Genomic DNA, 23,132 nt, shown 5'->3' on the forward strand with positions numbered 1-23,132 from the left:
GCATTAGAATAAGCTTGGAAGGGCGAAAAAATAACATATTAAGAGATTCAAAAGTCATTTCGAAATGAATGCAAATAGCAAAAAGCTAACCGGAGGGTTTGAGCAGAAATAAAAAATTGTTTTTTATGCAAGTTTTACAGCACTGTTTGTACAAAGTTATCGAAAGCGAATATCGATGCGGGTTGGTCTGTGGAGGGAACTCGAAGATAGTAGGATAAGAAGTCAGTGTGAAATAAAAAGTAGCTTTTATGCGAGTTTTACAACACTGCAAAAATAAGAAAAGCAAATATGTAACTGGAGCAAGCAAAATGACTAAACTACTCCCAAATTATCTTCATATTACAATCTACATTGACTTTAGTAAGATAAAATAAACCTGACAGTTCGATCGATAACTCGATAACTTATAATATGGATAATTGAGTTATCCATATATTAAATTAAGGTATTATCAACCAACTCGTTATTGAACGAGTTCAGTTCAGTTAGGCAATCGGAATTAAGAGAAGACCAAACACAAGTGACACTATTATCGATTTCTATATTTTAGCAACTACTCAAGCTATCGATATCTTTTCCTTGCTAAAGTATTTGACAGCATTTGCCATTTGATCCAGTAGTATTGTCACAGACTACAATCTATAAGAGACAGGTAAGTAACAATCTTTAAGCTGCTCGCTGCATCCTTGTACAATTGAGCTCTCAAGTTCGCTGCTGTGTAGCTCATAAATTTGTACAGCACATACTCGTATGACAACTTAAGTGCGGTCAATGTTTGGGGTGCCGTGCCATTAGGAAAACAATTACAGACCACGACCACTGACAGCCACAAAAGCAGTGCGTGAATGTTGTTAGCAGAGGCCGGCCACACTCTGTCCACCCGATGTATACCCGGAGATATGTTTGCGTCGTCGTCCTGGTCGTCCTTTACAGTGCGAAGATAACATTGAGCGCGTTGCCCCGGCTCGGGTCATAAATTACGAATATGTCGTCGCTGGTTGCTGCCGCCGTAGCTGACGCTCGGCTGTGTCTATTAGCAGCCTTAGAATGTCCGAGTTTGACAGTGCTTAGGCTTAGTTTTGGGGTTTTGCTGCTGAGCCTCGAGCCTCGAGTCTCGAGCCTTGGACCTGGAACCCGTTTGTTCTTGCCAAAAGGGGGAGCTCGTTTATCAAGTGCAGCCAGCCGCGACAGCTGCCCGGACATCCCACCCTTACTCGCTCCTCCTCCGCCATGCAGGACATTGCTTAAACGGATTTTAAAGCAATGCTTGAGTTGTGATTGTGGATTAGAATGCTATATCCGGTGACATTTAGCAGACAGGCAGGACATATTAAGTTTTTGCGCTTCTTTCGCTTGGCCGTTAGTGGCAAAGTATATCTTTGATATCTGTGAATAGTTTTATATTTTTTTCTTAAATTCCTTTCGACTGTGACCTGAGTTAAGTGAGAGGGAGACGGCAGCTACAGTCAGGTATGGTTCTATAAACTTCGTAAAAATAGCTGAAAAATATGTAAAAAATGATTTAGTGCGGGAGTGCTCGACTAGAAGATACCTCGAATATACATTTTTAGGGAATTTTGTGCATCATGAGTGTTAACTTATTTTAATATATATTTTTTATGATTTATTTGGAATAAAGCTTTGTCTTGTCTTTGTGTAAGTGAAGATAAATTTTAAGGCTTTTGTTCTTTCCATTGCTGAACTAATTTCGCTTGCAGTTCTTGCCTTTCTATCTAACTAAATTGCTCATTGAAATAATATAAGAGCTAAGAAAAAAAAGATGGCATTAGTTACATGAGTAAAGGATGAAATGCTTTCCATTCTCTATGCAATTTATTTCTCTTAGTGTAAGCTTCTAGAATATGCTTAAAAAATATTTAAATTCTTGAAGCTACAAATGTTTCTTAACTTTTACTATATTAGACTTATTTTATAATCAATTTCGTAAGCTTAGAAATTTTTGAATATTTTTTTAAAAATATATTAGAGTGGAGCAACAAGTCTATAGAGGACAGATGTTTATATAAATTCTAAGGGCAAGGTAGAATTACCATAACTTTTCATAATGTGATCAATCAAGAGTTTTGACTAGAATAAAGCAGGCTCAGTGAAGCAGGCTCATTCAAATCACCGACTTCATCTGCTGCAAAAGAAGTCTTTAACTTCTTTACGCCCTGTGAAAACTTTTCAATGAATACATTGACTCAATACGAAATAGTTGTCATGCTGCGTGTCTTGCTTATCTCCATTGCCTTTGAAATCAATGGCCAGTAATTACCTTAAACAATTTAAATAGCTTTGACTGGTCGCCGCTTCGCCACGCCTGTCAGGCCCATCTCAGGGCAGTTGGTTCACATAAGATTAGCTCAGCTCGTGGTTAGGCGGGGCTCGACAAATAAATTCTAATGCTCAAACATAAATTATACAAAGTGGAGACGGAGTAGGAGTTTCAGTTGTGCGCTCACGTAACGCATTGGTCCGGGCGTCACATGTGTGTCTAAGTGATTTTCAATAAGTTGGCAACAGTTGGAGTTGGAGTTGGAGTTGGAGTTGGAGTTGGGCGCGGGGGTCGAAAGTTTTTGGTGGCACGATTTTTCACAGCTACAGATGTCTATATATTCGTGCGGCAGGCCATACGCAGAAAGTGGCATAATTTATGGCCTCGTCCAGTGGAGGGGGAGTGGCAGTCGGAGTGGGCGGAGGGACATGTGTGTCGATTCTAGCGAATTTTCGCAAGCGTCAATAATGACGAGCGATTTCTCATAGCCAATGCCAACCGTGGCTGGCGCTCATTTCGCCCAAGCACCAGCCATTTGCAGCAGCTGCGACCTTTGATATCCGCAGCCAAATTCCCACACAGCAGCGCTGCCACGTCCATGCTACAGCTTCTATTCCTGTTTCTGTCCCCGTCACGAGGCACGTAAAAACAAACTTGATTCTCGGCCATCAAAAACGCCATCAGTCTTCTCGATGTCTGACAAATGTTTTCTTTGACTTTCCCCGCCCACTCGACTGCAAATCGGAGACGTGCTCGCTCGATTTTCATTTCGTCTCATATTTTTCTATGAAATTATTTTTTAATCACAGTTCAGATGTCGCCCAAGACAAGTTTGGCTCGCTAAGCGTAAATCAATATACGAAATTAAGTTATATATATTAATAACAATATTACATTTGATAAAAGACTGGACATGTTCTCCTTGCTCGCTTTTTGTTCTCTATAGGCACAAAATTGATTTATTTATCATTCTAGTTCTTATAGTTCTTAGAACTAGAGATCTATATTCCATATTCACTTTTTTTATCGCATGCAGAAATGTGAATTTAGTTGCTCTTCATGTTTATTTTTTAAGTAATTTATTTTACTATTCAATTGGATTTTATAAGATTTTTTATTTATCAAATTTTTGAAGTTGTCTTCCTGCCTGAGGCTGTCCTCCATGTTTAGTTTATAGTGAACTTATCAATTTACAATAAATTATAGGGTATATAGGGTACGTATTGTTACTTATCTATTCTAAAACTGAACTCCAAAATAATACAATAATAGACTTATTTGGGCACATTTTGTGACGTTTGTAAACAAAATTTCTTTAAAATAAAATTTGAATTTTTTTAAATATATTATTTATATATTTGATCAAAAATTATAATTTATATATATTTCTAGTATTATATTATATTTATATAACAATATATAATTTTTCGATAACATTTAAAGTCTTTAAATTTTTAAGACGCTTAATTGCTTTCCAGCGAGCATTCTCCTGAGATTAGAGAACAGATCGTTGTGATGCAGCTCTAGAAAATGTGGTGGATGCAAAAGTAATTTAAAGTCCAATAAATAAAAATAAATAATAAATAGTTTTGCCATTGATTCATATATTTTTGACATGGTGTTTTGTGTTCGAAATACCTAGCTAAAAGATTTTTTTTCAAGATGCTGCATTACGAGATAATAGTTCGGTAGCTGATTCTAGGTTATGACTGGGTTTATCTAAAAGTGGATTTAATGCTTGTAGCGCTATTTATGTGTTTATATATGAACTTTTAGCTCATGTGTTTTATAAATATTTTATATTTACACTAGTCAACATGCATGTCCATAACAACTCTATAAAAGTCTCTCAATAGCTTAAAGCTTCCACTAGAAATATATATCTTCATGCTCACTTTATGCCAATAGTTCTCCTTCATGTCACCTGATAGAAGCAGAACAAACATATTGTAAAATGTCATTTAAATAGTTTCTAGTTTCAGTTTGTTATGCTCAGTTTATGCTTTCTTTTATTCATAGTCAAAGCGATTCTGTTTCAGCGCAAACTTCTAGAAACTTTCCTCTATACACATATATATAGAAGCTATTTGTGGACTAATTTAAGTATCACTTTCCAGCTGGTTACACACGCTAACAATGTATGTGAATGCCTTCGCACACACACACACACGCGCACAACAACTAAACGACATAGTGGAAAAATGTTTGTTTGGCAGCAGTGAGAAAAGTTTTCTCATTTGAGATATTTGCAGCTGGCACTGGACGTACTTTGCTCCGCTCAGCTATTAATGCAATCGAAGGGCATTTTGGCTAAGGTCCTTAGCTGCAGTCGGTATGGTTATGGCCGCACAGACGCTTATGGTAAATGCCACAAAATGGCAAGCAAATCAGCGCCAAACTAAAAATTGCAATTGTGACAATGCTGACAATCTGCAGGCGACAGCCGAACACTGCGAAAACAGGAGGCAGCTAGACAAACAGACGGCAACAGTGAGCACTCGCCCCGCCGCCTAAAGGACGTCTTCATCTGCTGCTTGAGCTGCGACAACGTCAACCAAACGGCGACACTTACAATCAGTATGAAATTTACGCGATTTTCATTGCGGCAAATGGTTCGTTTTTGGTATTAACATTTCTTGCCAGCCAACGGGGGGGTGGTTGATAGAGAAAGAGAGAGGAGCGAGGAGCGAGGGAGGGAAAGAGCTGAATGCAGGAAATGTTGATGGGATAGTTAGGGGATGCGTAGCAGAAGCTGTGCCAATTCTCATATTGATATGACCTTACTAAAGTGGAGCTCAGCACATTTTGTTATGCAGTTGGACACGAAGGAACTTAGAAATGCTGAATATTGTCAGAATATATGATATTCCTAGAATATTCAAGTCGCTTCAAGCATATGTTAAGCTTTTATAGTATTACTTATCATATAGAATCAGATAATATTTTGACTTCAAATAAGTTTATATAAAATATTTTATATAAGCCACAATTAAAAAGCTCTAATTTCGTGTGAAAGCTAAGCAAAGCTTTAAGCTACTTTTACAATTAAACCTCAGCTAGAAACTGAAATAGTCCTGAAAGCACATTAAAGCTTTAATTTACACACAAATCTTTTAAAGATAATCTCAAAAGCTAACTGACAGCTCTTGCTAGCAGCCAATTTGTTATTTGAACCTAATTCCTGCCACTGTTTAGGGTATTTATAAGTCGTTGTGCTGTTAATGCTGCCCGTTGCTTGTTCTTTTTGGCGCTGAGTTTTTCTTCTTAGCACGCCATAACCAAGGAGAGCAAACAGCTCGCGACTGCCACGGGCCAAAAATGGCATCAGCTGCACTTGGCTGAGGATATATCCTGAGCCGCTTCCCGCCAGTGACGCCCAACACCCCCACACGCCTTCTATCTGGCTGTGCACGCACGCCGACTGACTCCAGTCTCGAGTCGGTGGCATAATGCAATAAGCGTAGCCAACGATAGCGACGACATCCTTAGTCCTTGCTCTAACTTTGAGCCTTACAACAAACAGCGTACAACGAGCTGCCAGCAAGGCGCTGCGGGTAGCTCAACAGCCACTGGAGTGGGGCGGGAGTGCGGTCGAGTGGAGAGACGCATGTGTGCCAGACAGGTTATGCGCTATAAAAAATTTAAGAAATTGCCGCCACTGGCAGAGCCGAACGACAATACTTTTGTGCATTGCACAAATCAAAATACTTTTCAGGCTCCACACTTTGGCCTTTGTTGTCTGACTCTCAAAAACCCCAAGCCCCAAAGACTCAGTGAAAGTTCAGCTGATGCCCCAGCAGGACAACAAGGTGCTAAATAAATTATGTATTTAGTATTTATAGCATCAGTGAGAGTATTATAAATTTTTTAAATTATTTTTTTAAGTCAAACAATAAATCATTTTTAATGCGAGATTACAAAACGAATTGTTTCAATTGATTTTGAAACAAGCAAATTTTGTTGTTCATTTGCAAAGAATGCTAAATTCAAAATGAAAGTTAGCAAAGCAGCTGAAGGCATTAGAAAAATATACTTGCAAGACTTCAATTCAATAGCTTTGCTTGAATGGCTTTGATTTTTTGGCTCTTCAATGAGTGTTTCATATAGAAAAATATATATCGTTTGTAACTGTTGCCAGCACTGTATTTTTTTATTGGAAAATTGTTTACATGTAAATTGTTTTATTATTTGTATTGACTATTGCATGAGTATTCAAGTAAACTACTAAGCACTGCTCTGAAGTACAAATAAATATTTGTGTCCTTATGTAAAGCGAAGCTTAGTTTCACTTATAATCGAAACTAATTTTATTTTTGTTCAAGCATAAATATATAAACCTATATATGTTTTATGTATATCAAGCTTAGAGAGCAAGAGTCACTGAGTAGATGGCATTGGCTATGATTAAGCCACTCCGAACAAAGCAAGTGGAATAAGGTCATTCTGGAGCCTTGCAAATGAGGCGCCAACTACTCTTAGAACTAGCTTAGATTCCCAAGTGTTAGTCAGAAGTTTGAATCGAATACGAGCAGGTCAAACTCTTTATGAACATACGCAATTGTAAGGAGACCCCATCTTATTATTATAAAATGTATCTTATGTCATTAGAGCCATGCTATGAGCCAGGCATAAGTATTGAAACATAAATATTTATAGATGTCATTTTGTGTAGATAAAAACTAAACAAAAATATTATAAATATTGTTAAATTCAGATTAACTTTGTGAGATTCCAGAGCTAACTTAGCCTGATCCTTAGCTAAACTACTTTATATATCTATCACAATCAAGGCAATCCAATTTTCTAGCAAAACGTATTTCTTGGCCAACTCAGTTCTGCTAAGCAGCCCACACGACTTAACTATTTCATTTAATCCTGTATTACTGACTGCAAGTCTTTAGCTAAAAATCAATTGAAATTAAAAACCAAAAAATATTTTAAATTCACTTTTGGCCTGCCCAGTTTAGTTGCTTGGCTTAAAGCAACAGAATTAAATGCATTTTCGAATTTGCATCAATTTCTAATTTAAGATAAATTTCTATTGAAGTCACTTGAATTTATTCACCTTTTGCAGCAGCAGCTGATGACACTTTGGTAAAGGATCAAGCACTTCTCTTAAGTCTTGATTAAATTTGCAATATAATTACACTGCATTAAAAATAATTTCTGTGATTATTATATTGATCAAATTAATTAAATGTCTAAATTTACTTCAATTAAATTCAATGCAATGCAATGGAATTTGGTGCTGCATTGTGAGCTCGCAGCTGCAGTGAATCCTTGCCAAGTTCCTGTGTCAAAAGCAAGCAGAATCGCATTTACTTTACGAATGGCTCAGCAGTGTGTGCGTGTGTGTGTGTGTGTGTGTGTGCAGTTGTGTGTATTTGTGCTAAGCCAAAATTGCGTCATGTTGTGTCATTCCCAGGCTCAGGACATTTCGCAGCTAAGCCCAAAGGAATTGGGTGAAAGGTCATTATACAGTAAACGCCTGCCTCAGTCTGTCTCTCGCTCTCTCTCTCTAACTCCTTCACCCTGTCTTTCTCTCTCACTAGTGATACACCTTTTGTCATTTAGTCGTTGCTTATTTGGCTTAATCCTGCAGCCTTTTGTCATCTCAACTGTTGCATGCCGCTGCTAATAAGAATCAGCAGAGCAGCAGCTGCATAACAATCATCAAATTTAATTCAATTGGTTAGCAACATTTAAAATGGCTGCAGAGAGAGCCAATTAAATGGCACACGCGCATCCTGTGGCCAGCACTCTGATTTCTTTTTAATCAAAATAAGATAAAGAGCGTGCGAGCGAGGGGCCAAAGTGAAGGGAAGCGAGCATATAAATCAAATTACATGGCACAAAATGCCCATAAAGCGCATAACCGCAAAATACACTTAAAATGCATCCAAAATGATTGAATTGTGTGTGCGTGTGTGTATCTGTGTGTGTGAGTGTGTGTGTACGTTTGCATATGGCAAAGCTGCAGCTATGCAGCTGCCCACTTGTTCGGCTTATGGCAACTCGCTTGCGCCGTTTCGTGTCGGCTGCCTTTGATAAAATTATCCGCATCCGCCCGCTGCCGTTGGCCGCGCCGGGCGCCTCGGCAGCTCGGCACCTGTTTCAAAACTCAAACATCCGTTGTACATATTTTAAATTTAATTACTGCATGCTGCAACACAACAGCGCCAAATCCAAGCAACCAGCCAACCAGCCAGCCAGCCAAGCAGATCAGCCAACCCATTTGCCTTGACGCCGCCAACTCCTCCTCCTCCTCCTCCTTCACCACTTCTCCTTTGGCGTGTCCATTTCATGGATCCTTTCATTTGTCGCAATGGCTCAGCACTGGAGAGCATCATAAATTTTCATTCGAAAATAGTTGGCAGGCCATTCAGATCTATCCACATACATGCAATTGTATGCTTGTTTAATAAGCGAGGGCTGTTCGTATATATTCTCAATTACTGAAATTCTGGTATATATATAATATTTGTAGTTCAAATCAGAAGTCACTTGCTTCATCATATGCATCTTGTAAATTATTTCAAATTGTTAATTTGTATAGAAATATTTTCCTGATATTTACAATTATTCGAAATTATATTTACTTTACAAAAGAGACTCAAGAAACAATATATTTGAAGATAATCTGAAATAATTAATAAGATAATAAGAGAAAATTAATCTGCAGAAAAGATTAGGAAGATTTCTTATTCATAATTATGAAAAGTATAAATAAAAAATATTCATAAAATATAAATATAATATATATATTTTTATACATTATATATATATATATTTTTCACATTAGGTTCTTCGCATTTTTATTTTGGACTTCAATTAGAAGTTGATTTATTTTTAAAATTGTAGTACCTTATTTATTATTAATTTTGTTTAACACTTTTAAAATTATATTTAAGTAGAATCTTAATTTTTTTAATATCCTATAGTTAATTTTTTACTGTTTTTTACTTTACTTATATATATATTATATAATATATATTATATAATATTTACTTATATATATATTATATATTTTTATATATAATCACAGATACAACTCTTCAAGCGACCCAGTTAAATAAATATGTGTGTAAGCCCCTTTGCCTAGGCCATATGTGAATGGCTTGTAGAGCGCTTCGTCCTTTGCCATGGGCGCATTTTTGTACATTAAACTCAATTTGTGGCTTACATTTAATTAATTTAATAATACGAAAATGTTTTTTTTACCTCGTTTTTAAATAACCGCAGCACAACAATTTTACCCGTGCGCGCCTGTGTGTGAGTGTGTGCAGGTGTGTACAAGTGTATGCAGGTGTGTGCGTTCCAGAGATTTCCATAAATAATGACCAAGACGACCACAAGCTGGCTCTATTAAGGATTTCACTCATGACTGTAGTGCTGCAGTAGCTGCAGAACAAAGCCCCGCATAGATGGCGCCACTGCGAACACGAGTGTACGCTGTCAGTAGATGGCGCTGCAAACACATTCCACATGCGAGCAAAAGCTTTGTAATGTGTGGAAGTTAATTGAGGCGTGTGAAGGGAATCATTTATAGTGTGATTGTTGTTATTGTTTTGATACTTGCATGTATGTGAATCCATGTGTGTGTGTGTGCAGGTAAGATAAACATAGCAAAGGTTGTTAGCCTTAGACCTGTTTAATATACTAGAAAAGTATTTAATTATTTATTAATAGGCAATTAATAAATTAGTGCTTATTTTATTAATTTAATAATTGAGGAGTTCAGTAGACATATAATATGACTCTTATTTTCTAATATATATAGCTCATTGTTTATATATATTTTTTAAATATCACAAATTTCCTGAATTGTAACTTAAACATAAAAAAACCATTTGCATTTCAAGTTAGCTATAAACTTTAATTGAAAATTGTTCGGTTCAATGAACAAGAAACAAATTTTAAAGTATATTTCCTTGTTGAAACATAGTATAAACTTAAGTAAAAAATGCCTTTATTTACAATGAATAAGCTTACGAATACTTCAGAGATTAGAGACTTCACGACTGCCATATAAACGAAAAGATTTAATCGTATATATAATTTATACATATAATATATAAGGATGGGTATTGTAATCTAATTGAGCTGCACTTGATGCATTTATTATTATTGTTGTTGATTCAATTTATAATGCTGCTGGCGATAAGGCGAGTAAAAGCGTCGCGTGCAGCGATGAAATGCAAACAGAACATTGGCAGCTCCCACCTGTTGCCCCGCGGCACACCTTCGCTTTAAGCCCTTCCGTTTGGATCGTCAGAATTTCACTTTTCATTTGTTTACTCTAACATCGACAACAAAGCAGCGCCGGCGCAGTTGCAAAAAGCTTTCGGAAGCCAAGCAGCAAGAGGAAGAGCACAACAATCAGCAACAGAACAAAAAAAAGCTTTGAAAGATGAATCTATAAATGATGCACTGCAGCCGCATGAATTTTTAGTGCTCAACGAACGAGCTAACAGAGAATACAACGAGCCATACTATTCCAACCCGTTCTCGTATATATATATATATACTCTATTAAATAGTCTAATTAAACAAGTGCTTCCAGTTATAATGCATAAATCTATCAGGTGAATATATATGACTTACCTGACTTATTTGTGACTCTTGACATGTTCTTCTTGATGGCAGTGCCTCAGCTTGCCTGCTCGCCTTTGTGGCCATCAATGGACTCATGGTGGCAGCACAGGTACCCTTCCCTGGCCAGTGTCCTGAGGTTAAGATACCTGACGAGTTCGACTTGGAAGCGGTAAGTCCGACACACCCACACACACACACACACACACACGCACGTGATTCTGTTGAGCTTTTGAGCACTTGAAACTATCTTCAAATTAATTAATTGTAACGCTTCTCAATCGCGTTTCAATTAATTATGCAAAAGGCACTCATCAAGTTGGCAATTTACTGTTTTCTGTGCGTGCTTATCATCCAGTTACATTCCGTAGCATATTATTTTTGTTTGCGCACTTTCAATGATAAGTCATCATGATTCACGTGTGTTTTCGTTACTTGACAATCACTTGAATAACTTTTTAATTAAATATTTGCTGATTGATATCGATCGGTCGATCGATTGATATGCAATTGCTGAAAACAGTCTTACAATCTATTATGTATTATTATTATTATTTAATAATACTTTAAATACAAATAATTGAAAAGTAAAATATTATAAAAATTGCTAATTGATTTCTATTTTTATAAAAATATTTTTAATTTTTTATATATTAAATCATACAGTTTCATACAGTATTATTTATATTTAAAACAAAATATTATTCCATTTATTTTTAAATTTCTTAATAGTATTCAGATACATTTTTTTATGAATTTTAAAAATATAATTTTTTTGTTAATAATTTTTTGTATATTTTATCCATATTATTATGAATATTTTGCTTTTTAGGAATTGGCAAAAACCTATTTTATTATTATTAAAAATATTAAAAATTGAAATAAATTGAAGAGTAAATATCATTAGATTAAAGATGCATATAGAATTATTTATAATTTGATTCAAACATAAACTAAAAAGAGTCCAATAAATGATGAATTAAGTTTTTAAGTTTTTTGTCAATTACCAAGAACTATTTAGTTACAAAAAAAAAACCTAAAGACCAAACCAAATGCCGCTTATCAATATAATATCATAGATAAGTTAGTTTGATTAATGAGTTTTTTATCCATCATTAGGCTGTTGAGCAGTCAACTTAGCACATATTACATGTTTCGTTTTCTGTGAGAATTCATGATACAGCAAATTTTTAGATAACAAAACCCAACTGCTGATTCATTTAACTTGTTTTTCTATACTTCAGTACATGGGCGTCTGGTACGAGCACTCGAAGTATCCGTTTCTCTTTGAAATTGGCAAGAAATGTATTTACGCACGCTACGAGATCGCCGACAACAGCACAGTGTCTGTTATGAATGCAGCTATCAATCGATTGTGAGTATTGCAGATTGTTGATAAAGAGCTCTATCTTAATGCTTGCATATATAGAACTGGCAACCCATCGAATGTAACAGGCACAGCCAAGGTCATTGCACCAGGTCAGCTGGCTGTGGTCTTCTCTAAAAATCGTAAGTTCTATGTATCTGTATCTGTATCTGTATCTGTATCTGTGGCTATATTTGCACATGCATCTGTATCTACACATTTATTTGTATCTCTATCTATATTTGTTTTTACATCTACTATTTTCGTATCTATCCGTTTCAGAGCAAGCGAATAGAGCGAACTATCAGGTGCTAGGCACCGATTATGAATCGTACGCAGTTGTCTATAGCTGCAGCAGTCTGACTCCGTTGGCCCATTTAAGTGAGTATGCGGAAGTGCAAAAGCTTAGGTCAAATCGGTCGGGCACGTCGCGCCTTGGCCTTGGCTAATTTGGCATGCAAACCAGACGAATCAGTTATTGCATTTGGCATAATTAATGCAACTGCATAATTAACTGCCCAATGGTCGACTAGGGACACATTGTTGAACATGTTAATTACAATCATGTGATTTGCCATTGCAGAAATCGTCTGGATATTGACGCGCCAGCGCGAGGCCACCAAGGAGACTATCGAGACAGCCTACAAGGTACTGGATGATAATAAGATCAGCCGAGCGGTGCTAATCAAGACCAACCAAAAGAACTGCCCCCAGCTGGCGGGCAACGGCACAGACGTAGCCATGACCCAGCTGCTAGACGAAGACTTTGTCAGCAATGAGCTGCCAAAGGCTATTGAGGCAGCATGAGAATGGCTAAGACGCTTCAATGAGCGTCTCTTCGATATATTCATGAACTTCTTAAATGACTAAACAGCTTAACAGTGTCTATATAGTATATTCCTAACGTATACTCAGACTACTATATATGCATGCTTGCACAGAATGTAAAATTATTAATAATATTAATTACTGAACTCTTTGATTAGCAGAGCCTTTACGAATGTTCATAATATATTGTATATACGTTTTAAAGAGATAAAGAAAAACAAATATAAAAATGTTTTCTGAAGAAAAACTTAAAAAAAAATTATGTATATAAATAAAAAAATATAGTTATATAGTTATATATATATATATATATTTTAATTATATTTAGTTTTAATTTTTTATCTTTTTTTTTAATTTTCGTATAGCTAAATTTTCTTTTTGGCTAAAGAAAAAGTTTTAGCTGTATTTTATTTATTTATATCGAATCAATACTTCAAGCTGCAGCACATATCAAATTTGATTTTAAGCAGCGTCGCGTATTTATATTGCTGTCCATCAATTGGCATTGAGTAGTCTAGTCTTTGCAAACATGTTGAATCAAGTGACTTACATGTAGGTACGGATAGTTAGTATAATAAATATATATATAACTTTCTGTCGATTGACAGCAGCGCTGGGGTTTTGGTGCTCTTGTGTGGCAGTCAAACACTAGCTATGGACGTCGACCGCGGTACGTGCGATGCGAACATGACAGCCATTAGAGACTTGGATATGAAACGGTATGGGGGCTTATGGTATCCCATATTATCGAGTCTACGGTATAGTAAGCATACGCCCAAATGTTTGGCGATCAGCATTGATCAGGATGTTCGCGGTAAATATGTAATCAAGAAATCGGAAATCGACCAAAAGTAAGTGACTTTTATTCGAGCAAAACTGTCAACATTCTAAATTTTACGCATCTGGCAAATATATAGGTCAGGTAATGTGGTCCGGCGAGATGTAAATGTAGTTAGTGTGGATGCAACGGATGGCAAATACAGTCTTGAACTCAAAAGTAAATCTCTTCGTTGACTTACATAAATTACAAAAAAATGCAAATTCTAACAAAATATTTCTTTAGCGTCCCCCGAAGGCATCGATGTATATGTGCTGGATACGGACTATGAGACCTTCGCAATTCAGCACACGTGCCTGGAAGTGGATGACATCATAAGTCTTAGTAAGTGTATCGATTAGCTAATCAGTGTAACAGAAGCTGAACGGCTTGTTGATTACAGAGTGGAGTGTCATAATGACACGAGATCGATTGCCGACCTCCGACATAATATTGAAAGTTCGCAATTCGGCCAAGCTCTCTGGGATCGACCTCAAAAAAGTTGTAACCATTCCACAGACCGGCTGCCGAAATTATTTTACACACATATGAGGGTTACAATGGATTAAATATCATTTTATAAATAACAATTAAAAAGCTTCAAAGCACTTTATATTTAAGCCTGTGTGGTGCGAAATATCTGACTTTCTATTTAATTAGTTTAGCTATGCTGGTTACACGGTCACGCTTTAACAACTGTAAGTGAATTTAATTAGAACTGTGCCAGGCACATTGGCAAGCTAAAGTTTTTTTGGTGTAGTATGATATACAAGGGGTTGTTGGAGGGAGACGTGTTGGTAGGTGTGAATCAGTGCTAAAGAGTTATAAAAAAGTTTAAATATCATGAAATACTAAAGCATAAGTTTGCAGAATATAATAAAGTAGCGTAACATTATAAAAGAACAAAGAAATTAAGCAGAGTTTCAATAGCATAAACCAATAACAACTGCATATGGTAATCTTCTAGTATTGTTCGACTACGACCGAGTGTGGCGCAACTGTCATTGCCACATGTGAGCCACTAGTCGAGAGGCGGTGCGAGGTTCAGTCGGCATATGAAATGAGAAGAGATAACAAAACAATATTGAGACTCGCTGCGTTCTGAGTGTGCTTAAATAAAAGCAAGTAAAATTACATCTAAAACTCCCACTGAATACCTACTAAATATATTTATTTTTATTATATAAATTATTTACATAAATTATATATAGATATATATAAATATATATAAGTAATTAATATGAAAATAAATATAGTTAGTTTTTATATATATCCTAATATTTTATATATATTTTTTTGTATGTACAAATATTTAAATTTATATATATTTATATTTTTTTTTTGCATGTTTTCTTTATATTTAATGTATTTTTGTTTATCATTTTGTTTTGTATTCTAGAGCTTATAGACGTTATTTTTAATTTTATATTTCAATTTTTTATAATTCTATTATTTTTTATATAATTTATATATACATATATATTTATATATTTTTTTCGAAAATTTTATATATATCTTGGTAATGTATATTTGATTCCTTTAGTTTTATAATTTAATACTTATTTTATTAAAAATTTTTATTTATGGTAATCATATTTTTGATATATAACCTTTAGTTCCTTATTGTTTTATATATATTTTATATTATTCAAGCTATATTTTGTAAGCAGAGAACAGCTCATAGCTTGTGAGGCATCGCACTTTGAACTGACCCGACTCAATAGAAAAGCTTTTGTACTTTAATATTTTAATGGCTAACAAAAAGCATAGCTGAGACATAACAACGACTGTTGACGCATTGAAACCAGTCTATTATATATATATATAATATATATATATGAATATTTGTGCAAAATGAATCATATTTTGTGAGTTCTACGAACATTTGCGAAGCAGAAGGAAAACTGGTTTTTAAAGCATTTCTTGTCACAGCTTGGCTAGGAGACAATTTAAATGATATGCTATTTGAAAGAGGCAATTCTAATTATGAGTAATAGAGGTATAAAGCTTGTATAATTTATGTTTATAGGTAAGTATGTCGAAAGCTATGTAACGACATGACTCTGCCTTACAAGAAAAACAAACAAAGTCAAGCTAAACAAAAATAGAATTTGATTTTTGTCTTGCAAAGGTAGTGGTGTGACATGCTAAGCTGTTTATTTGCTTTGGCTTGTTTTTTATTGTTTCTAGTATGTGCGGTAAATAAAACAAATGTTGAACAACATAAACAAACATAAATCAGTAACCGCAACAGCCATGACCGGAATAGATAACTCCCGCTGCCGCTCCTGCTTCAACTGCAGCTTCAGTTCCAGTTCTGTTCGAGTCGAAAAGGACAATTGCAAAATTAAACAGCAAAAAGGCAAAGAGAATCGTCCTTGCCTAGAGTGGCATAACAAAAACCCAAGCGCCCAATGGGGAAATTTTATGGTACAGCGATTTTAGAATTTTATACTATATGCATTCATCTCTATTTTATTTTTTTGTTCTTTGAGCTTGTAGTCGCCTTGCCGCGACTGCACGGCTTGCCAGCGCGTCGCAGACTGGCTCCAGCGCAGACTGAGAGTCAGAGCCAGAGCCAGACCCAGACAGAGATGGAGATAGCAAGTGGTGGAGGGACCAAACTACTCGCTGTGCATACAAAATTTATTTTGTAAACAAAGTAAATGCCATTACAAACAAATTGGACTTTGTGCCATGCTTTTTGTACTTTGTTGCGGGACTCTTGCATTTTTGGCCCAGGCTCGAGCTGCTGCCACCGTTGGGAAATCGCTCAACTGCGCCTCGGGGGCGCCCATGAGTCGACCCTTCACTTCAGATCTCTGCTCTATACTCATCTGCTCGGCTGTGCGTGATGCCTTGCCAAGGATATGTGACTGCGACTGGCTGGCCGGCCGGCCGACATCTGAGACCTCGATGAGCGATAGATAGTCTGCGGTCAGACAATATTTATTGAGTGCAAAAAACACTCAGCATTCAATGTGCGTGCTGCCTGGAGCTAAAGTCAAATGAGGGTGCTCTTATGACATGGATCAAATGCCATATGTGAACAGTTTTATTAGACAATAACTGCATATATAGATGTAGATAAAGATATTTATATATAAGAAAATATTGAGTCGCTAAGCTGAAAATTAGATGTGCAGCAGATAAGAAGGAAATTTGTAGAGGAAAGAGAAATTTGAAAGGGTATCAAGACACGGAAAGTGATACGAGAGACTGTAGCAAGAGGGCCAGCTGATAATGGCAAAAGCTAACCAAAATAGAGAGTGAAACTCTGATATGAATAGAGAAGCTAGAGAGAGCACAACAAAGACTTTCCGCTAATCACTAGACTGAATCTGAACACAGAAAGTGAAGTGAATGCAGGGAGTAGCCTTATGCTCAGAGATCTTGTATGAATCGAAGTCTAGAAGATAAATAGGGCAACTGGCCAGAGTACAATAAGAATGTTTTTAGGAGTCTAAGCCAATGACGCCAATAGAAATGATAGGTAAAACGCACTGGGAGAAAAATTTCATTTATTATATGGCAGAATGCGAAGAGGGAAGCAAATGAGACTATAGACAAAAACTTAACCTTAAGTTAGGAATGGATAAGTTAAAGGCAATGCTGGGAGTAAACTTATGCAAATTTTAGCTTAAGAGATATGGTGGGCAGATAAGAATATAGAGATGAGTTAAGGTGGTAGAGGGAAGCTAAGGATGTTGAGGAAAGTTTAGGTGGTAGAAGAAAGCTAAGAAGGTAGAGCTAAGCTAAGAATATAGAGGGAAGCTGTAGGGAAAATTTTATGAGTCATAGCTAATGATGTTTATGACAAAAGCAAAAACAAATATAGAAAAGGCAGAGTCAGGTCCAATCCAAGGGCTAGGGCTATTAGCAAACATACTATGAGCACTAAATATACTTCAATATTTTAAGTTAAAATGTAATGCAATTTCTTACATTACTTGAATATTTTATAAAATGGCGTTACAATGCTCAAGTTATCTCATTATGGCCACAGAAGATGCTGAAGTATTTAGTAGTTGAAAATTGTAAAGAAATACTAAGTAAACAAATTATAATAGCTATATATTTTATTTTAGTTAATAAGAAAATTGATAACAAAGGAATTGTAGAGCAATATAGGTTCACAAATAAGCTAAGATGGCTCGCTGTATTCCGAATAACCACAATCTTAGATATGCCTTAAACTATGTCAAGAACTTGTCTAGCTTATAGTAAAACCTACTCTCTGTTGCCACACACAAAACTTATGTAGAAACTGACGACAAGTTCTGTTCCTAATCTGAACTCCTTTTCATAAAGTAGCCTTACGAAAATCAAGCCAAGTACTCAATTTGAACTACTCCATCGAATGCCTATGTAAGCGAGTTCAATTCCCTCGAAAGCAAATATTTTCCATTTCGTTTCACCTCTTGCAACTGCAGTGGAGCGATGCTGGCAATGCTGTTCTTTGAGTTTTATTAGCTTTTATTGGCACAGTGTCCACGCTGAATGAATGGTCGGGCTTGCTGCAGTCAAAACCATTGACCGTTAAGCATTAATGTCCTGTGGCAGCCAAATCGAATCGAACTTTTACGTGTCTGCATATTTTATGGAGGAGACTAGTCGAACTTTAATTGGAACAATACCAATAAATGCCAAATGCAGAGCGAGCCAAAAGTTTGATGTGCATTGACCGGGATTTTGCTGCAACCAAAGCCGAATCAACTCAAGGGACACCCACACAGACACACACCTACACCTGGGGACACACACAGCTAGAGGATAGCCGCAGTAACCACAAGGATAACAACGGCTTTTAGCCGTTTTCCCGCTGCAAGTTGCGGTTGTGGCCAGCGGCCAGCGGCCAGCGGCCAACGGCTAGCCGTAGACAACGAATCCAGTTAACAATTCAATGAACGCAATTACATGCGACCAAGCAGCCAAGCGACCTCACTGGACGGCTGCCACACACACACACTCGTTGCACGTTGCACGTTGCCGGGACACCGATTAGAGACGCGCTCAAATTAAACGTTTACAACATATTGTTGCTGGCCAGTCGGCCGTTTACGGCCATCCCCAGCCACAGGCCCAAAAAGCGTTGCCCAAATGGTTGGCTGCATAATTTATGCGCACAATTCGTCGCCGCATCCAAATGCCCCAATGTCTGCCACCCATTTGCCGGCCTTTTGTTTTTATTTTTGCGGCAACAGCTGACGCAGCGCTTCCGATTAATTAAAGCCATTTTATTGACTACGCGGCGCTGCTTTTTGCTGCTTGCTGCTTGCTGCTTGCACTTCACTGCGGTTTTTGGCCGCGTGTTTTGACCAAAATACGTTCAAATTATTTTGCGGTTAGCCCTTTAGCCAACAAATATTTATGCCAAAATACCCTGTAATTGTAAGTGATGGAACAGATTGTAGGCTAAGTGATTATAGTTGCCAGATGAAGGCAAATATAATCAAATAGTAGAGTAGAGAATGTAGAGTGTTTGTAGAGTCCATGTAGCCTATGGAGTATGTAGAGTACATAGAGGAGAGGCAGTATATAGAGTATAGAAAGTTTAGAAAGTATAAAGAGTATATAGAGTATATAGAGTATATAGAGTATATAGAGTATATAGAGTATATAGAGTATATAGAGTATATAGGGTATATAGAGTATATAGAGTATATAGAGTATATAGAGTATATAGAGTATATAGAGTATATAGAGTATATAGAGTATATAGATTATATAGAGTATAAAGAGTATATAGAGTATATAGAGTATATAGAGTATATAGAGTATATAGAGTATATAGAGTATATAGAGTATATAGGGTATATAGAGTATATAGAGTATATAGAGTATATAGAGTATATAGAGTATATAGAGTATATAGAGTATATAGAGTATATAGATTATATAGGGTATATAGAGTATATGGAGTATACAGCGTATAGAAAGAATATATGATAAAGGATATAGAGATTATATAAAGCATATAGAGTTAAGAGAGGGTAAAGAGGGTAGAGATGATATAGAGTATATAGCGTATCGAGAGTATATATACTTTCTATAGAGTACTCTATATAGATTATATATATTAGACAGAGCATATTGATTCTACAAAGGATGTACTAGTTGCATCACTTTAAAGTTGTCTGTTATATAGACATATATATATAAATATATATATATATATATTTTATATAGACATATTTATGGATAATATGAATATTGATTTAGATTCCACATATATTCCACATATATATGTACATTTTCCTTGCACCGATATAACTAATAAAAGTTCAGTTTGCATTGGGAATTTCATAGTTTTGGGAATTGGGAGCCACGTTGCTGCCACATGTCGCGCGGCTCGTGCTGCTTGACTCCGAATAACGGCTTTCAACGTGCGGCACGTGCTGTCTATGACGAAGTTTGTCGCTGCCACAGCGTCTGGTGGCACACGCCTGGCAACTGCTTAATCAATTACGCAACTTTGCAACAACATGCGACAGGCTGCAGCTGACAGCCGAACTGAGCCCGCCCACTTGCCCGCGCTGAGCAAAGGCCATAGCCTCAAGCTTAGGCTAAGGCTAAGGCTAAGGGCATAAAAAGGCAGCCAAATTGACAGCTGCAGCAAGCACCTACCACTTGCCACAGCTGCGCCAGCAACTTGCAACTTGGCAAACTATTTGAAGTTGCAAGTCGCAAATAGTTTAATTAAAATGCATGTGAAGCATTTTCTTTTCAACATTTCCAACTTACGTTGCCTAATGAAATTAACGTGATCTTTCAACAGCAGTTGGCAAGGGAGCAAACGAGTTCCACTGGCATTACACTAAGTGATTAGAAAAAGTGTTGGGATTTATTTTATGTTATAGAATTTATTTTAATATGAAAGAAGTGGAGTTTGAGGTTCTTAATTTTTTTTTTTTTAAATATTATATTATATATAAACAAATAAGGTACATTAATGAACCAAATTTATGAGATATTACCTCCAAGGCGAGCTGCTTAAGGACTTGAAGAGTTTCTTCAGGCATGAAGCAGATATCATTAGGGGCTATTAGGCGGATCAATGGATCATCCGAAAAACAGATCAAGTTAGGTAAGTGACTATTGAGATATATTACAAATGCAGTGTGTTTATTTTAGAGTTAAATAGGTTCACAACATAACTAAGTGAATAAATATATATTTTAAAGTCAATGAAACAAACTCTATTACACAGAAAATTTAATGACATTAGTGTTTAAATATAATTTTAATCATGCCAGATATATTGGCAGCCCATAAAACGCATCAAATAGTAACTTCCTGTGGATGTCATGGAATTTCATCAAAAATTTCAAATATCCTTTTCAAATATCCTCACTCCAAGTTCCCATTTGTTTTCACAGCTTTTCAACCAAAAATGTGCTTAACCATTATGTAGTTCTAAACCTTTTCATAGCCATCATAAATCGACTCAAAGAATAAAAAGTTCTCGACACTAAAGTAATAAATGGCAAACTGACAAAATATCCCAGTTTTCCGATTTAAAATGAGACAATAAATTAATCCAATAAATAAATTCTATGTCACATTTTTTGGAATATGTTTTAGGCCAAGACAGCACGTAAATAGCAGAAGTGGCAAATGTCATCGAGTGAGGCCAAATGCTTTAAGCGAGTGACGCACTGCATATTTGACAATGATGGCACCATCATGGGTAAGCCCTATAGAGTTGCTCCTCTCTCCCCGCAGTAACTGAGCTTTTCAGATACGGAAAACATTTATACGAATGCGATACAGAATGTGCTGACGCCCTATGGCAAGAAATACACGTTTGAATTGAAAAAGCAGCAAATGGGACTATCGGCTGCTGTGGCTAGTGCGAATATGGTAAGGATATTGAACTTGCCCATAACGCCGCAGGAGTATTTGGCAAAGTTTCGTGCCGAGCTGCATGCCTTGATAACGGACGTCAAGTTGTTGCCCGGTGTTAAGGATCTGCTGCTGCATCTGTTCGAGCACCGTGTGCCAATGGCAATGGCAACTGCGACCTATCGCGACACTTTCAACATAAAGGCTCTACCGCACTGCCAACTGTTACCCGTCTTTCGCCACATCGTCTGCGGAGATGATCCAGAGCTGAAGGCCTGCAAGCCGAGTCCGGATATCTTTCTGCTGGCAGCGGCGCGCTTCAAGCCAGCACCGTTGCCCGAATGCTGTCTCGTATTCGAGGACTCGGCGCAGGGCAAAGATGCCGGCGTAGCAGCGGGCATGCAGGTGGTACTGATACCAGATGCACGTCTGCCGATCGCTGATACAAAAGGTGCCACACTGGTGCTTAGATCCATGGCCGACTTCCAGCCTGAACTATTCGGTCTGCCCGCCTTTGATAATGTCGAGAAGTTTACGTTCGGCTAGCGCTTGGCCCTTTTTTCTAAATTTTTTAAGAATTTTATTTTAGCTCCCAAAAGCCTCTTAGTTTTAATTTTAAACGATAAATTTTCGGTAATTCTAAATGCGATTTCTTTTACTTAACCGAGATAATGTCTGTGACTCTTGCTATCTTATTAAAATTATTTGATTTGAATCCCTTTCAATTGGTAAATTTGCAATGCCGCAAACTTTAAGTAAATGACGATATGAAAAACTTGGACTTTTAGCTTTATTTTATCATATTTTTTACTCCTTTCTTTAGCTGCCCTTGAGTGCTTCCTGTGGCGCGCTCGTTCATTAGGCAAAAGCGGAAGTGGGGCGCAAATGCTAAAAAAATAATGATTCGAGAATAAAAAGCAAAGTCGCCACCGCCATCGTCGTCGCAGTTGTTAAAAGGTTTATTCACTTTACTTTTATGCGAGGCACAGAGACAGAGAACTTGAGATTGAGCTGCAGCTGCAGCTGAAGCCGGAGGCGACTGGGCTGGCAGCTGTTCGACAGTCTGGTTAGAACATTAAGTAATTATAAGTTGCGACAGAGTTGTTGTTGCAAAGGCAAAAGTTGCTAGTCGCAACTTGTGCTACAGCTGCTGCTGCACACCACTCGAGCTCGAGCTCCACACACACATGGCGTATGCGTAATATGCTGAATAATTAAATTGTCAACAATTGACTTTTGGCAGACAGACAGTCGGCCAGACAGTCGGACACTCGTTAAAATATTATATTTGCCTAAGCAATTAATTTTGATTTATCGTTTTGAAATTATCCTGTGTTTAAAGCTCAAGTTCAGGCAAAAGACGAAGCTGTCAGCAAGTGTTGAGTAGACACTTGCTTAAAATAATG

The 23,132-nt window shown here is 36.8% G+C and overlaps 3 protein-coding genes across 5 annotated transcripts; all 3 read left to right on the forward strand.

Annotated features, from left to right (window-relative positions):
• The first annotated feature begins 10,699 nt into the window (after nt 1–10,699).
• On the forward strand, nt 10,700–13,245 carry LOC111595832 (apolipoprotein D). Its single transcript, XM_023309739.2, has 6 exons — nt 10,700–10,863; nt 10,925–11,042; nt 12,115–12,245; nt 12,300–12,379; nt 12,519–12,617; nt 12,820–13,245. The coding sequence occupies exons 1-6, from the start codon at nt 10,847–10,849 to the stop codon at nt 13,041–13,043; spliced, it is 669 nt and encodes a 222-aa protein (XP_023165507.2). The 5' UTR covers nt 10,700–10,846; the 3' UTR covers nt 13,044–13,245.
• Nucleotides 13,246–13,563: 318 nt separating this feature from the next.
• On the forward strand, nt 13,564–14,484 carry LOC111595868 (lazarillo protein). 2 transcript variants are annotated; one of them, XM_023309785.2, is made up of 5 exons: nt 13,564–13,616; nt 13,676–13,915; nt 13,982–14,061; nt 14,128–14,226; nt 14,285–14,480. In XM_023309785.2, the coding sequence occupies exons 1-5, from the start codon at nt 13,594–13,596 to the stop codon at nt 14,431–14,433; spliced, it is 591 nt and encodes a 196-aa protein (XP_023165553.1). In that variant the 5' UTR covers nt 13,564–13,593; the 3' UTR covers nt 14,434–14,480. The 2 variants fall into 2 exon arrangements, with proteins under 2 accessions (XP_023165553.1, XP_023165552.1); XM_023309784.2 differs by having other exon boundaries at nt 13,568–13,616; nt 13,673–13,915; nt 14,285–14,484.
• Nucleotides 14,485–21,178: 6,694 nt separating this feature from the next.
• On the forward strand, nt 21,179–22,418 carry LOC111595845 (probable pseudouridine-5'-phosphatase). 2 transcript variants are annotated; one of them, XM_023309756.2, is made up of 2 exons: nt 21,179–21,571; nt 21,655–22,418. In XM_023309756.2, the coding sequence occupies exons 1-2, from the start codon at nt 21,554–21,556 to the stop codon at nt 22,270–22,272; spliced, it is 636 nt and encodes a 211-aa protein (XP_023165524.2). In that variant the 5' UTR covers nt 21,179–21,553; the 3' UTR covers nt 22,273–22,418. The 2 variants fall into 2 exon arrangements, with proteins under 2 accessions (XP_023165524.2, XP_023165523.2); XM_023309755.2 differs by having other exon boundaries at nt 21,233–21,571; nt 21,623–22,406.
• The last annotated feature ends 714 nt before the right edge of the window (nt 22,419–23,132 follow it).

This window comes from Drosophila hydei, unplaced genomic scaffold, assembly GCF_003285905.1.
Source record: "Drosophila hydei strain 15085-1641.00,03,60 unplaced genomic scaffold, DhydRS2 tig00000172-arrow-pilon, whole genome shotgun sequence".
Taxonomy (NCBI): Eukaryota; Metazoa; Arthropoda; class Insecta; order Diptera; family Drosophilidae; genus Drosophila; species Drosophila hydei.